The following is a 15,604-nucleotide window of genomic DNA, read 5'->3' as shown; positions in this document are numbered from 1 at the left end:
TATGAATTAATGAGCGCCTTCCAAGTGCCAGATGCCAACATTATGAGGTTTATAGATGTGAAAACAAGCTCAGAGAAGTGAAACGATTTGCTCGGGACTATGCAGGTAATCAGTAAAAGTGTATTCAAACCCAGAACTGTCTGCCTCCAAATTCTGTACTCTTTCTAGAAGCTCCCACTTTGGTGAAACAGGCAGGGGAAGATAGGCCAAGGTGCAAGTGGTACAGGCCTCCTGTCAAGGGAGGAGTTCAGGTGGAAAGTGTAACTGGAAGTCAGAGGTGGGAGAGTGCTCTTGCCTCTGAGCTTCTCTTAGAAATTTCTCTGAGGCTTGAGGTATAGGAGTTGAGAAACCTTTAGGTTATACTGGGCCAACTGTTTCTGGGAGGTTGGAGCTGTGGTCAACAACTTTATACCGTCACCTTGTTTACATTCATTCTGCCCTTGAAGGGGTCTGCCTTGGGAGCCCTGCTGTGGTCTTCCTCCCTCCTCCCTCCTCAGCAAGACTAGGGAAGGTGGATTCGCATTTACCCGGGCATCAGGATTTACCACATACCTCTCTCCTACCCAGAACCTGAGGCATAGCCTATGGTCCTGGAGCAGAGGACACTCAAACACCTAGTTCACGTGAGAGAGGTGAGAGCCCTCTACCCTGGCAGGCCAGTTTATTAGTTTAAAAAAAATTATTGGGAGAAGTCAAAGCCTTATTATAAAATAAGGATACAGGGCAGCGGTTAGCAGGGTTAGCGCCGCCTGCAGCCCAGGGCATGATCCTGGAGACCCAGAATCGAGTCCCGTCAGGCTCCCCGCATGGTGCCTGCTTCTCCCTCTGCCTGTGTCTCTGCCTCTGTGTGTGTGTGTGTCTCTCTATGAATAAATAAATAAAATCTTAAGAAATAAATTAAGTATACATTTTCACATAGACACTTGGGAGATGGGATGCCTGGGTGGCACAGCAGTTGAGCGTCTGCCTTTGGCTCAGGGTGTGATTTCGGGATCTGGAATCAAGTCCCACATCAGACTCCCTGCATGGAGCCTGCTTCTCCCTCTGCCTATATCTCTGCTTCTCTCTCTGTGTGTCTCTCATGAATAAATAAATAAAATCTTAAAAAAAAAGAAACTTGGAAGATAATTATAGCTATCATTTATCAAGGATGTATTATGGGTCAGCATAACTTATCAAGTCTATAAATCTAGGATCTGTCACTTGTAACTGGCTGTTCCTGCTCTAGCTATTTCACTGAGCCTCAGTTTCCCTATCTATAAAATAGAGATACTAATAGAACCCACCTCATAGGATTCTTTTTTTTAAGATTTATTTATTTGAGAGAGACAGAGTGTGTGAGAGAGAGCAGGAGGAAGGGGCAGAGGGAGAGGGATGAGCAGACTCCCTGTTCAAGGGGGAGCTTGACGTGGGGCACAGGGCTCCATCCCAGGGCCCTGGGATCATGACCTGAGCCCAAGGCAGACGCTAACCGGTTCAGCCACCCAGGTGCCCCTTACCTCATGGGATTATTGTGCAAGTTAAATCTCATGACATTGTCACATTATTGATTTTAAAAAGATGTTTTCCAGAAATAGAATTATGAAAACAAAACAAGAGTCTAAGCTCACCTCATAGTTACTTTTCCTCATAGATTTCACTATTCCTCATCTTAGATGGTTCTGAAAATCTTTTCAAGATCTCTAGGCTCACATAAGACTTGAGTGTTTGGAGGACATTGGAGGCTACTTTGTCTAGCTTCCAAGGATTCCTGCTGGACTTCTGAGGTGGGAGCCATTCAGCTTCTTTTTCATTCCATCCCAGAGTGGATGTTCCCTGTTTGACAACAGTAGACAGACCCTGGACTGGGAGGAGGGAGGTCCTCAACAAGTCTCTCTCTGGGCCTATTTGCCCACCTGTAAGATGAGGAAGTAGACCCCAGATCTGGCATCAGATGGTTCTGGAAGCTCTATTCTTGGGAATCGACAAAGTTTTCTTTGCTTTTAGGTCATTTCCTGAAAGACCCTTATCAATTACCAATTTAACCCCTTTGGGGTTAAAGAGTTTATTGGGTCCTAGGAGCTGAGGAAGGAAAGGTAAATAATAAAGGAGAGAGAAGCCCTCTAAGTCCATATATTTCTTTCAGAATAAAACCCTGGCCATCTCTCCCATCTTCCCCTCTTCCCACCTACATCAAGGCCACCTTGGGTCAAGCCCCATGATTTCTAGTTTAACCTGCCATTTAGGGCCTTAAGATTATAAATCTTGTCCTCTGCCCTTCTCAGTGTTCCAGAATCTATCACGCACTCTCCTGCGTTCAGGACTCGATTTCCAGTGAGAACATCCACCTTTGCCTTTTCCCCCTGGGAAAATCCTTCTTAATCCTTCAAGAACTAGCTCAGGTGTCCCTCCCTCCATGAATACACCCACTCCTCCCAAGCAGAATTACACCCCACATTCTGATAGTCCTGCTGCCATTACAGCATTTTTTATTCAGTTTTGTGATTATTATAGCATGTCTCTCCCTCTTAGACTATGAACTCAATGAAGAGACCCTCACTCATTCATCTTGTTTGATACACACAGTAGATGTCAATAAATTGCCTGAAATCAGATAGATGGGTAGATGGGCAGATGGATGGATGGATGGAGGAAGGTTTACCTTAGAGTGCTCTGTGGTACTATTGGATCACAGCCCTCTCTCAGTGGGGATGAAAAATGCATGGCAGACCATATTGTAATATGTGCTGCAACTCCTTTCCCCTCCCTCCCAGGGCTTGGACCCTAGTGATAGGTAGTTGAGGGCTCCTCCTGCTTCTCTTCTGAGCCTACACCTCCCCAATCCCACCCAGCAGGGGCCTCAAGACTCCTGCCCTGCCCCCTCCCTCTCCACTTCCTGGCTTTCTCTCACCAGTCTTGACTCAGATCTTTTTTCTTTCTTTCTCTTTAGCCAGGGATGGAGGCCCCTAAGTGTCCACTCAAGTTTTTCTAAAGCTTGCAACAGAAGGCTTAAAACCATAGAAGGGAAGTGAGAGCTGTTTCCTGTATTACCTGGAATGCATATGAGGCACAAAATAGACTAAGGAAGGAAGAATGGATGAGGCTAGAGCTGGACTTGGGGCCAACCACTGGGTCCTCTAAGAGGGAGAAGGGCAGGGAATCAGGGACTTCTAGGGCAGCCACAGAGTTTACATACATGGTTGTGGCTTCAGACAGATCTGTGTTCAAGTTCAAATGAGGCTGGCTCCACCATTTACTACCTTGGACAGGTCACTTAGTATTTAAGCCTCAGTTTTCTCATCAGCAAAATAGAGATAATTAGAAAACCTATTGCAGAGCCCCACTGAAGGAATAAAGCAAGATAATGTATAAAGAATAGAGCACCATCTAAGCAGTTTTGTGATTTATCTCATCCTCCACACCTCACTATAACTTCATAGCCATCCCCACCGCAAATCCCTTCCACTAAGGTTTAGTCACCTGCTTGTCTCTCCACTAGCCTTCCTCCCACTCATCCTAGATTGATACTGTGAAAATTAATAAAAGCAAAACCTTATTAAAATGTGGTTGGGAAGACAGAAGGGGGAGCTCTCATGCCATCTCACTCAAGGCCAGCTAAGGAAGAATTGCCAGTTACAGACTCTAACAGAAAAATTGTCAACAGGAAAGAATCATCAATTACAGGCCCCAACAGGAAGAGATGTACATTGTACCCCAGCAACTCAGCCAATGAGAAACTGTCATCACCTTGAACCCGTGCTTTTCTCCATTGGACTTTCATTCAAAACACCTCCTCCCAATTTTCTCCTTCTCCATAAAATAATATTTCTCTCCTTTGTTTGTTGGACTAACCTATGGTATTTGCTGTAGGTTGTTTGTTCTAAAGTGAATTCTCTACTACGCCCAAAACAACCCATTTGTGTTGGCAAAATAACTGATAGTGTTATTTTTTTAATGTTATTTATTTATTCAGGAGAGACACAGAGAGAAAGAGAGGCAGAGACACAGGCAGAGGGAGAAGCAGACTTCTTGCAGGGAGCCCAATGTGGGACTCTATCCTGGGTCTCCAGGGTCATGCCCTGGGCTGAAGGTGGCGCTAAACCACTGAGCCACCCAAGCTGCCCAGTAGAGTTATTTTCAAGGTTAACATCACTTGGTGTCAGAAGTGGGATCCAGAGCTGACCCTATTCCCTACCTACTGCTCAACAACTCCAAGGCCAGTGAGCAAACAGGTGCCAGTACCCACTGAGACCAATGAGTTCGAAGCTTTCTCACACTGGAGTTTGAAGGTAAGTCTCTGCTGGACTTTGAGCTCCACTCTCATTGTGTCTTGTGCTCTCCAGGCTTTATTCAGGATCTGTTTTAAGGATTTGTCCATTCCAAGAGTACTTGTCTGGCTTTGGGTTTGACTGCTTTTGGGAACTGGGCTATTTCTATTGGAACTATGCTATTTAGGAATTTTTCCCCTCTAGAAAAGCCTGTAAGAAATGGGATCCCAGTAATAAAAATGCTTTGAAAGTGTATCCCTCCTTTCTGGCACCCCAGCTGGTTTTGTGTTTAAAAATTGCAGTTCCTTTTCATGTGCATTTCTTTTTTTTAAGATTTTATTTATTAGAGATTTATTTATTAGATTTTATTTATTAGAGAGCGAGAGGCAGAGGAAGAAGCAGGCTCCATGCTGGGAGTCCGACATGGGACTGGATCCCAGGACTCCAGGATCAGACCCCTGGCCAAAGGCAGCACTAAACCGCTGAGCCACCCGGGGCTGCCCTTCATGTGCATTTCTAACAAAATGGATCACTTAACCAAAAGTAATTTAGAACACAAATGCTCATTATGGGAACTTTAGATCACCCCAAACTTACTTTTCTCAGAATTGAACAGCCGTGGCTTTAAAATTGTCAAAATGGCATGGGATGCCTTTTTTGATGTTTTAAAGATTCTAAATGCTATCAGGAATCTAAAATTGCCTCTCTGCAAAATACAATTTCTGGACTGAGGCAAACAAACAATTAAAGACAAAAGGGCTTATGAGGCCTCTCTTTTCCCTCTTCCATTTCCTTTGTTTCCAAACACACAATCCCTTAAAAGTTAAGTCTCCCGAGGATTCAAATAACCCCCAATGAAAAAAAAATCCCCAATTTCTTCTGCTCCCTGGTTGAAGGCCAAATTTTGAGCCATAGTGAAAGAATTTCTTATGAAACCAACTGAAGACAATCACAGGTTTGCTGAAGAATTAGTATCTATTAATACTTACCAACCTAGTTCTTCGGATTTATATCAGTTAGTTTGTTGGTGAGGACCAGGCCAAACTTTGGCTAAAATTTGTCTGATGGGAACATCATGAACAGGATTAAAAATGAACAAACCCCTAACCTATGGCTAGAACGCTTGCTGAAAACCTCCACTGAGCAATTGTTAGAGCTTTTCCTAACCTGCTAATTGGAACAAAATTCAGGCTTGCACACAAAAATCTGATGAACCTGTTCATGACTGTCATAATCCATTTCAGACTGTTTCCAAAGAAAACTCTGGTATTATTTTAGATGTTGGATCCTCTCAGGGAGACTTTATTTATTTTTAAATAACTAATTTATTTATTTATTTGAGAGAGAGAGAGAGCACTATGGGGGAGGAGCAGAAATAGAGGGACAAGCGGACTCACACTGCCCAACACAGGGCTTAATCCCATGACTCTGAGACTAGGACCTGAGCCAAAATCAAGAATCAGACACTAAACTGACTGAGCCACCCATGTGGCTGTTAGGCCAAGATTTCTCTTTTTTTTTTATTAAGATTTTATTTATTTATTCATGAGAGACACACAGAGAGAGGCAGAGACACAGGCAGAGGGAGAAACAGACTCCTCACAGGGAGCCTGATGCAGGACTCGATCCCAGGACCCCGGGATCACAACCTGAGCCAAAGGCAGATGCTCAACCACTGAGCCACCCAGGTGTCCTTCAGCCAAGATTTCTTGAGAGAAGTATCATACCAGAATTTCCTTCTCCCAAAAGGGGGAAATAATTCTAGAATTTGACAGTAGCAATCAAAATGGCGAAGCAGGTGAATTAAATGACCTTTTGACTGTTTTTACTTGCTCTATTTCTGATGGCACCATAGCTGAATCTGGGGACACTGATCATTAGTCCCTATTGGATCAGATATCACCCTTCTTATGGGCAAAATCTTCAACTGATATCAGCAGGATCCATAGTACCTATCTCACCTGTTCCACTTGTCCAGAATACAATCTAGGGAAATCTGTTGGCCCTGCTCCCAGACACTTAAAATAGCCTAATGGACTAAAACTTTGAGTTTTGACAAATGGATTTCATATATCTTGCCCCGTTCCATCAATATAAATATGTTATAGTCATGGTTTATGTGCTTTCTCACTGAGTTGTAGCCTTCTCTCATAGACAGGCCAGTGCCCCTTCTGTAGCTAAAATTTTGTTAGCCCTACCTGGAGAACCCCTCTTGAACATCAGTGATTGGGGAACCCACTTTACTAGTCAGGTGCTTTGACAGGTCTGTGCTGTTTGGCCAGTTTTGCAACATTTTCATTGTGCATACCATCCTCAATCCTCAGGGCTAGTCAGATATGGCACTGTTAAAACTCAATTGGCAAAATTTGTAGAAACCTTCCAAATACCTTGGCCTGAAACATCGCTATTTTTGCTTCTAAATCTCAGATCCACCCCCTTGGGAACACATAGACTCTCACCAGAGGGTCCAGTGCACTTGGCCCCTGCCTCCTTTGACCCACAGTTAATAAAAGGAGATGGACTTCAATATAGTAAAGGCATAACTGCTTCCATTAAAAATAACCATGCTGGTACTGGCAATGAAAACAGACATGTAGATCAATGGAACAGAGTAGAGAACCCAGAAATGGACTCTCAACTCTGTGGTTGACTAATCTTCAACAAAGTAGGAAAAAAATATCCAGTGGAAGAAAAGACAGTCTCTTCAACAAATGTTGTTGGGAAAATTGGATAGCCACACATAGAAGAATGAAACTGGACCATTTTCTTACACCATACACACACAAAAAAAACTCAAAATGGATGAAAGACTTAAATGTGAGACAGGAATCCATCAAAATCCTAGAGGAGAACACAGGGAGCAATCTCTTTGACCTCAGCCACAGCAACTTCTTGCTAGACATATCTCCAAAGGCAAGGGAAACAAAAGTAAAAATGAATTATTGAGACTTCATCAAGATGAAAAGCTTTTGCATGGCAAAGGAAACAGTCGACAAAACCAAAAGAGAAGCTATAGAATGGGAGAAGATATGCAAATGTATAATCAGACAAAGGGCTAGTATCTAAAATCTATAAAGAATTTATCAAACTCAACACCCAAAAAACAAATAACCCAGTCAAGAAATGGGCATGAACAGACATTTCTCCAAAGACGACATAGAAATGATCAACAGGTACATGAAAAAAATGTTCAACGTTACTTGGTATCAGGGAAATACAAATCAAAACCACAATGAGGTACCACCTCATACCAGTCAGAATGGCTAGTCAGGAAACAATAGATGTTGTCGAGGATACAGAGAAAAGGGAACTCTCTTATGCTGCTGGTGGGAATGCAAACTGGTACAGCCACTCTGGAAAACAGTATGGAAGTTCCCCCAAAAGTTAAAAATATAGCTACTCTGTGACCCAGCAATTGCACTACTAGATATTTACCCAAAAGACACAAACACAGTGATCTGAAGGGGCACCTGCACCCTAATGCTTATAGCAGCAATGTCCATGATAGCCAAGCTATGGAAAGAGCCCAGATGTCCATCGACAGATGAATTGATAAAGAAGATGTGGTATGTACATACAATGGAATATTACTCAGCCATAAAAAAAAAAAAGAAATCTTAGGGAATCCCTGGATGGCTCAGTGGTTTAGCATCTGCCTTTGGCCCAGGGCGTAATCCTGGAGTCCTGGGATTGAGTCCCACATCGGGCTCCCTGCATGGAGCCTGCTTTGTCTCTCTGCCTGTGTCTCTGGTTCTCTCTCTGTGTCTCTCATGAATAAATAAATAAAATCTTAAAAAAAAAAAAGAAATCTTACTGTTTGCAACAACATGAATGGAGCTAGAAGGAATTATGCTAAGCAAAATAAGTCAATCAGAGAAAGCCAATTATCATATGATTTCACTTATATGTGGAATTTAAGAAACAAAACAGAGGATCATAGGGGAAGGGAGGGAAAAATAAAATAAGATGAAATCAGAGAGAGAGACAAACCATAAAAGACTCTTAACTATGGGAAACAACCTGAGGATTATTGGAGGGGAGGCAGGTGAAGGGATGGGGTAACTAGGTGATAGGAATTAAGGAAGGCATGTGATGTAATGAGCACTGGATGTTGTATGCAACTGATAAATCACTAAACTCTACATCTGAAGCTAATACACTATATGTTAATTAATTGAATTTAAAATAAATTAAAAATGTAAAAATAACCATGCTAGGGTGCCTGGGTGGCTCAGTCATTTAAGTGTCCAACTTGATTTGGGCTCAGGTCATGATTTCAGGGTTGTGAGATTGAGCCCCAGGTCAGGCTCCCTGCTGGGCATGGAGCCTGTTTAAGATTCTCTCTCTTGGGGCACTTGGGTGGCTCAGTTGGTTAAGTGTCTGCCTTCAGCTCAGGTCAGGATCCCAGCCCCTCATTGGTCTCCCTGCTCAGCAGGGAGTCTGCTTCTCTGTCCCTCTGTCCCTCCCCCTGCTTGTGCATGTGCTCTCTCTCTCAAATAAAATCTTTAAAGAAAAAAAAAAGATTCTTTATCTCCCTCTCCCTGTGACCCTTCCCCCTCTCCCACCCTCTCTAAACAAACAAAAATAACCATGCTTTGGTAGAGCAATGGTTTTATCTTGCACTCTTGGGAGACAAAGGCCTTAAACACCACACCTTGCACCTGGAGATTTTGTTTATTGGAAGAGAGACCTCCAGAAAGGCTTTTCAACCTCACTGGAAAGTCCCCTCTCTGGTGCTGCCAAACTCCAAGGACTAGAATCCTGGAGTCACATGACACATTATCAGGAAAGCACCAAACCCTGATTGGACCTGCACACCACCTGGTGACTCGAAAGGAAAGACTTCCCGGAATTGGAGCAGACAGACAGCATTCCTGAGATATCCAGAGCAGGCCTGTTAGAAGGTTCAGGATTCACAGAAGTCTCTCTTTTTCACGTAGACTATTAACTGACTCTGAATTCTTATCCAAATGCACATTTTCTTACAACTTTACAGGCTATTACTGATAACACATTTTGTAACAAGTTCTTTTGAGATAATATTGTTTTAAAAACATATTTGAAGTTGGGAACCCTGGATGGCTCAGCAATTTAGTGCCTGCCTTCTGCCCGGGGCCTGATCCTGGAGGCCCAGGATCAAGTCTACGTCGGGCTCCCTGCATGGAGCCTGCTTCTCCCTCTGCCTGTGTCTCTGCCTCTCTCGCTCTCTCTGTGTGTCTCTCACGAATAAGTAAATAAAATCTTAAAAAAATAAAAGCATACTTGAAGTTTTGCAAAAACTTCACCAATTATTGCTTCGTTTTCATACCTGCACTATATCTTCAAAAATGCACTCAGTTCTTTCAATAGGCTCTTGCAGTAGCCACTGTTCGGCTTTAATGGCTGAGTTAAGCAGGCACTTCCAGGAGGCACGCGTGACTTGGGGTTTGCCCCCACAGGGAGGACTTTTCTCCCCCATGTTGGAATAAGTGCCAGTATTTTCAGTTGGCTACTTTCAGAGCTAAGGTCCTGGTTTGGAACCACAATTATATATTTGGAATTGTCGTATTAGGGACGCCTGGGTGGCTCAGTGATGCAGCATCTGCCTTCAGCCCAGGACATGATCCTGGGGTCCTAGGATCGAGTCCCACATCGGGCTCCCTGCAAGGAGTCTGCTTCTCCCTCTGCCTATGTCTCTGCCTCTCTATGTCTCTCATGAATTAATAAAATCTTTTAAAAAAAAAGGGGGGGAATTGTCGTATTACTTTTGACTCTATACTTGTTGCCTGCCAAAACTTTCCAAAATGATGTATCCAACAAGGAGATATCTCCAATACTATGTTCTTGATAAATGTGAACTATAGGTGGGAAGTGCCTGAGAGCTCTGCTTCCCTTCCTTCTTACTTGAACGTGAATTTCCAACCTGTACAATTTCCCAGATGTGGAAATGACACTCAGGGAAGGCCCTTCCTGGCAGTGAAGGACAAAAAGCCACTGAATTAGGAAAACTGGACTCTTGATCAGGGATGCTTGTAGAGAAAGATCTTGATCAAAAGAAGGAGGGACACCTGGGTGGCTCAGTGATCGAGTGTCTTCAGCTTTGGGCATGAGCCTGGAGTCCGGGAATCGAGTCCCACATCGGGCTCCCCGTGGGGAGCCTCCTCCTCCTCCTCCCTCTGCCTGTGTCTCTCCCTCTCTCTGTGTGTCTCTCACGAATAAATAAAAATCTAAAAAGAGAGAGAGGGCAGCCCGGGTGGCTCAGCAGTTTGGCGCCGCCTTCAGCCCGGGGTGTGACTGGAGACCAGGGATGGAGTCCCACGTTGGGCTCCCTGCATGGAGCCTGCCTCTCCCTCTGTCTGTGTCTCTGCCTCTCTCTCTCTCTCTCTCTCTGTGTGTCTCTCATGAATAAATAAATAATATAAAAAATAAAAAATAAAGAGAGAGAGAGAGAGAGAAGGAAATGTGGATAGAAAAGTAACCTCACTACAATGGAGTTGAGAGGTCAGAGGCAGGGTAGGGGGCCCTTATGCCATACCACCCAACCTCAATTACAGAAAGAAGGATCAGTTACAGGCCCTAACAGGAAAAGCTGTCCATGGCCACTCCTGCAAGTAGTGGGCTACCCCAGCAGCTCAGCCCATGAAAAGTCATCAGCACCCTACACTTGGCTTCTCTCCTTTAGACTTTTGTTCAAAACAACTCCTCCCCATTTCCTCCTTCTTCTCCCTTAAATAAGGTTTCTCAGGACACCAGGTTGCTCAGTGGTTTGGTGCCTGCCTTCAGCCCAGGGCCTGATTCTGGATCCCGGGATCGAGTCCTGCATCAGGTTCCCTGCATGGAGCCTGCTTCTCCCTCTGCCTGTGTCTCTGCCTCTCTCTCTCTGTCTCTCATAAATAAATAAATAAATAAATAAATAAATAAATAAATAAATAAATAAATAAAAAGGTTTCTCTCCTCTGTTGGTCTAGACTCTGGTTTTTAGTGCAGCTTGTTTGTTCTGAATTGCAATTCTCTGCTATTCCCCAATAAAGCTTTTTTGCTGATCAAGTAACTGTTTCATTTTTTTAAAGATTTTATTTATTTATTCATGAGAGACACAGGGAGAGATAGAGAGGCAGAGACACAGGCAGAGGGAGAAGCAGGCTCCACGCAGGGAGCCCAGTGTGGGACTCGATCCCAGGACTCCAGGATCATGCCCTGGGCCAAAGGCAGGTGCTGAACCGCTGAGCCACCCAGGGATCCCTAACTGTTTCATTTTTAAGGTCAACCATACAAACAACCCATCTGCTATTTTCTGTATCCAAATCACAAAATTCTAGGCCTTAAAATAATAATCCACTTCAGTCTTCTCACTTGAAAGGTGAAACCTGAGGCCCGGAGGGAATGGGCTCATCTAGAAGTCAGGTCCCTGGATTCCTAAAGCCATGCTTTGATTTCACAGAAATTCATTAATCCTAAGTTTTCATGTTCCCCAAGCCTTCATTCTGACCCTGTGGAGCCATCTACAACCTTACCTTGAAACCTAAGCCTATCCCAGCCTTGTCTTCAGCTCCTATCCCCTGTTCCAATCTTCTTAATTATATTGTATTTAACGCTCTGGCAGCTCTTACGTTAAAGACTCAGAGAGGGGGGATGCCTGGGTGGTTCAGTGACTGAGTGTCTATCTTTGGTTCAGGATGTGATCCTGGGGTCCTGGGATTGAGTTCCCTGCGGGGAGCCTGCTTCTCCCTCTCCCTTTGTCTCTGCCTCTCTGTGTTTCTCTCATGAATATATAAATAAAAATCTTAAAAAAAAAAAAAAAAAGACTCAAAGAGGGACAGTTTCTAGGCCAGGTCCAGGGTTGACAGGGGATTAGGCCAACATTCATTCCCTACTCTGCATGATTCCAAGCTCAGGGCTCTATCCCTTGGTTTACCCACCTCCCATCCCGACCCTTGCCTCAGTCCCTATCCAGAACCTACCATCTATGGAGGGCCTTAGAACTTAGGACCTGGTGTCCTCAATTATGAGGTCTGTGGAAAGAAAGCAGCACCCCACCCCATATCCATAGGCCCTCCTTCTTCCTGCTTCTACCCCGCCTCCTCTGATGCCTCTCGGTTCAAAAGCACCCAAGCCAAGAGGCCTGCAGACAACTCTGCACTCATCTCTAAAAGCTATCAAGACAGCCACCAAGATTCTCCAAAGATGAAGGGCTTCCTCTTCCTCCTACTTACCATCAGTCTCCTGGTTATGATTCAGGTAAGAATAGTCCCTCGGAGCCCCTGACACCACCACCCAGGACTCCCCAGACCTGCCTGGCATGGGAGTGGGTAAATGCAGGCTCCTGGGTACTCAGCCTTCTTCCATGGGAGCAGACGGTCCAGTAGGGGAACCAGCGACTCAGGGGGGCTGGTCTTAGCATTCCAGCCCTTCTGACTGGGGTCGGACCACTTGAGGTCTGCCTCTGACCAGAATCCTGTAACTGAGGCTGGGGAGCATTACAGGATACCAGGCACACAGGAGGGTATTGTGGAATAGGAATTATGAGACTTGGGGAGACAGCTTGGAGGGAGGGTGGCATCAATCCCCAGGAAAGCTAGAGAAGTGGCCCTATTGGGAAGGGGCCAGGATATGTTCAAGTGGAGCCAGACCTGGTCCTGGAGATAGCAGGAAACCACTCCAAGGAGAAAAGCCTGTGTGTTTGGGAATGCAAAGAAGACAGAAATCTCCCACTCCAGAAACAGCTAGTCTCAAATTCAACTGCAATTCTAGAAGGCAGCTTTGGCAGCATCCCATGTACCCTAAGGGTGCTCGTCTGCATAGACCAGAGCCATCAAGTTCTAGATCAAGAACAGCTTGATCAAGTATCAAGAACAGCTTGATCACCATCAAAAACAGCTTAATCTCCATCAGGAGCAGCTTTAGTTGTAGCCTAGTCAAGCATTGAGAACAGTTTGATCACCATCTGGCGATTTCCTTGGGCAAGAGGTCACACTCTCCCCACCTCCTCACCCACCCGCACTTTGCCAAGTGCCCTGTCTCACACAGTCTCAAGACTGTGATGGGCTCATTCAGAAGATGAGGAAGCAGGCTCAGAGAGGCTAAGCTCCCAGCCCAGCTAGTCAGGTCAAGGGCTGAGCCACAGGTTCCTGTCTCTCACATACTGGAGGAGCTGGTGGCTTGGCGGAGGTGAGACAAAGTTTCCATGGGACGTGGTGGAGGGGCCACTTTTGACTCTGCCTATATCAAGAGAGGAAGGTCTTGTCCCCACAGGACCTTGTGGCAGAAGTCGTGGTCATGGTGGACCAAAAACTACTGTATCAGGGTAGGGGGCCTAGGTCTCTAAATAACATGAGCTTCAAAAGCCCCTGAGCTTGCCCCGCTTCTTCTTTTGTAGATACAAACTGGAGTCCTGGGGAACAGTACCACTCCTCGAATGACCACCAAGAAAGTCAAGAGTGCGACCCCAGCACTCAGCAGCCTGGGCGGTGGCAGTGTCCTTCTCTTCTTGGCCAACACCCTCATCCAGCTCTTCTACCTCAGCTGAGGTGACATGCCTCAGCCCTAGCCCTGTGCCCCCTGAGATAGCTGCCACCATCGCTAGCGAGAGAAGCTCCCCCCACCCACCACCACAGGTCCAGGAGGGGTGGATGCCAGAGATCACCAGGTTGTTGGAATTAAACGGTAGTGCCTTGGAGGCAATGACCGACACAGGGAGGTACTGATATGGAGGGGCAAGCACCACCCAGCTGGGGGTCAATAAACATGTCCTGTACTCGGTAGGGTGCTGTGTGTGGTCACTGGGCTCCAAGGATCTTCTCGTGCCCCCAGCAGCAGGAGAGGCAGCAGAGAGCTCCTACCCCCAAAGGCCCAGGGTGGAAGCCTGTCCTCTCAGGATCACCTTGCAGGGACATGGCCCAGAATCTGCCATCCTCTTTAGTTGCACTTGCTTCACCCATCCCTGGGTGTTGGGAATGATGGTCCCAGAGGACCCCCCCATCCTGCCCCTGGCCATCCCTACTTGGTGAGGCTCAGAGAGTCCCTCACCCTAGTACCTGGGTGTCTTCAGAATGGTAGATTCAGAGAAACATCCCCCACCAATCTCTTGGGGTCTCAGCCCCACAGGCACCCTCTTGTCCTCACCGGGCACTGGAGACTGGTCCACAGGGGTGCTGAGAAGGATGAAGAAGAGGCCATCTCCCCATTCCCCACCTACCCCAGGCTGGGAAGGTGGGAAGGATACACAACTGCTCTAACCACCATTTCTATCCTCCTGGGTCTGCAGTGGTGGTATTGGGAGGTGCAAGGAGGGAAGGGAGCTCCAGAGAAGCCCCCAAGGGCCTTGAACTCCTCTGCATCTTCCTAGAGGACCCTGTGGGGGGTGGCTGAGAAGTGCCTGCTAGACTGGGATGGAGGGAGCTGTTCCCCTTCTAGGTCCCGCCTTCTCTAGGCTGGGCTTAAGAACCCAGACCCCCTGTTTAGGCTTCTTTGACAGAGATGCCAAACCTTCAGGTCTTGAGACCAGAGTTGGAGGAAATGAAGAGGAATGCTGGTGGGCAAGGTCCTTTGGGGAGTGTCTCCCATTCACTTTTCCTGCCTGGTCTACCACGACCCCATCACACTGAACTTCCAGGTCTTCACCCCTCGGGTTACCTGCCTCACTAGAACACTTTTCCTCTGCCACCATCTAGCCTGATCAACCCCTTCCGGTCCTGCACATCTCAGCCAAGCATCTCTTCCTCCAAGCTGCCTGCCTGCCCTGTGCCCCCTAAGTGGTTCAGGTTCCTCCTCTGTGTATCCCTCTGCTTCCATGCTTATCCTGTCACTGAACACATCACCCTACCCATTGGAATCCTCTACTAGACCATGAGTTGTCTGAGGGCAGGTACCAAGGGGCTTGGCTTATGTCTGTGCCACACAGCTCAGTGCCAGACCTGGCTTAGAGCAGGCTCTTGTCACTTGGGTGACAGCATTGAGAGAACATACTCACCCTTAGTCTGGGCCCAGGGCCCCCTCTGGTGGCCGAGGGAGGCCTTACATCTGAACCCCAGAACCAGAGCTGAGAGGGAAGTAGGGTGAGTATAGGGCAAAGAAGGCAGGGGAACAGATCCTCACCCCAGCCCCAAATATCAAGGTGCACAAAGATGAGGATGCCTGGGAGCATATAAGAAAACATCTTATGTTACAACAAGAAAAACCTATAAAAACATTTCATCCCAGGGAAAGCCTCCAGGACTGGGGAGCAGGGGCAGTCAGAGCACATGGACAGTCCAGACCTGGGACGCCCGGTCCTTGGTCGGCTCCCACAGCACCACGTGATCCCGGTCATAGCCCCGGCCACCTGGGGGAAGAGGGGAGAGATGGGGAGACAGTCAGAGATTGCCGAGGACTCCAGTGCC

General features: G+C 46.4%; 1 protein-coding gene across 3 annotated transcripts in view; it reads right to left on the bottom strand.

The window, feature by feature from the left end:
• The window catches only part of CRYBG2 (crystallin beta-gamma domain containing 2), a 43,356-nt gene that overhangs the window by 1,167 nt on the left and 26,585 nt on the right, over window positions 1–15,604 (bottom strand). For 2 of the 3 annotated variants that reach the window (XM_077898999.1, XM_077898998.1), the window contains exon 21: window positions 15,482–15,546. In XM_077898999.1, coding sequence (XP_077755125.1) covers window positions 15,482–15,546 — 65 coding nt within the window. Of the gene's footprint in view, window positions 1–13,698; window positions 15,547–15,604 lie in introns of those variants that run through there. The other variant, XM_077899001.1, reaches the window with a different exon arrangement.

This window comes from Canis aureus, chromosome 5 (genome assembly GCF_053574225.1).
Source record: "Canis aureus isolate CA01 chromosome 5, VMU_Caureus_v.1.0, whole genome shotgun sequence".
In the NCBI taxonomy this organism is placed as follows: domain Eukaryota; kingdom Metazoa; phylum Chordata; class Mammalia; order Carnivora; family Canidae; genus Canis; species Canis aureus.
The sequence above is the reverse complement of the archived record's forward strand: the minus strand, read 5'-3'. Positions and strand labels throughout refer to the sequence as shown.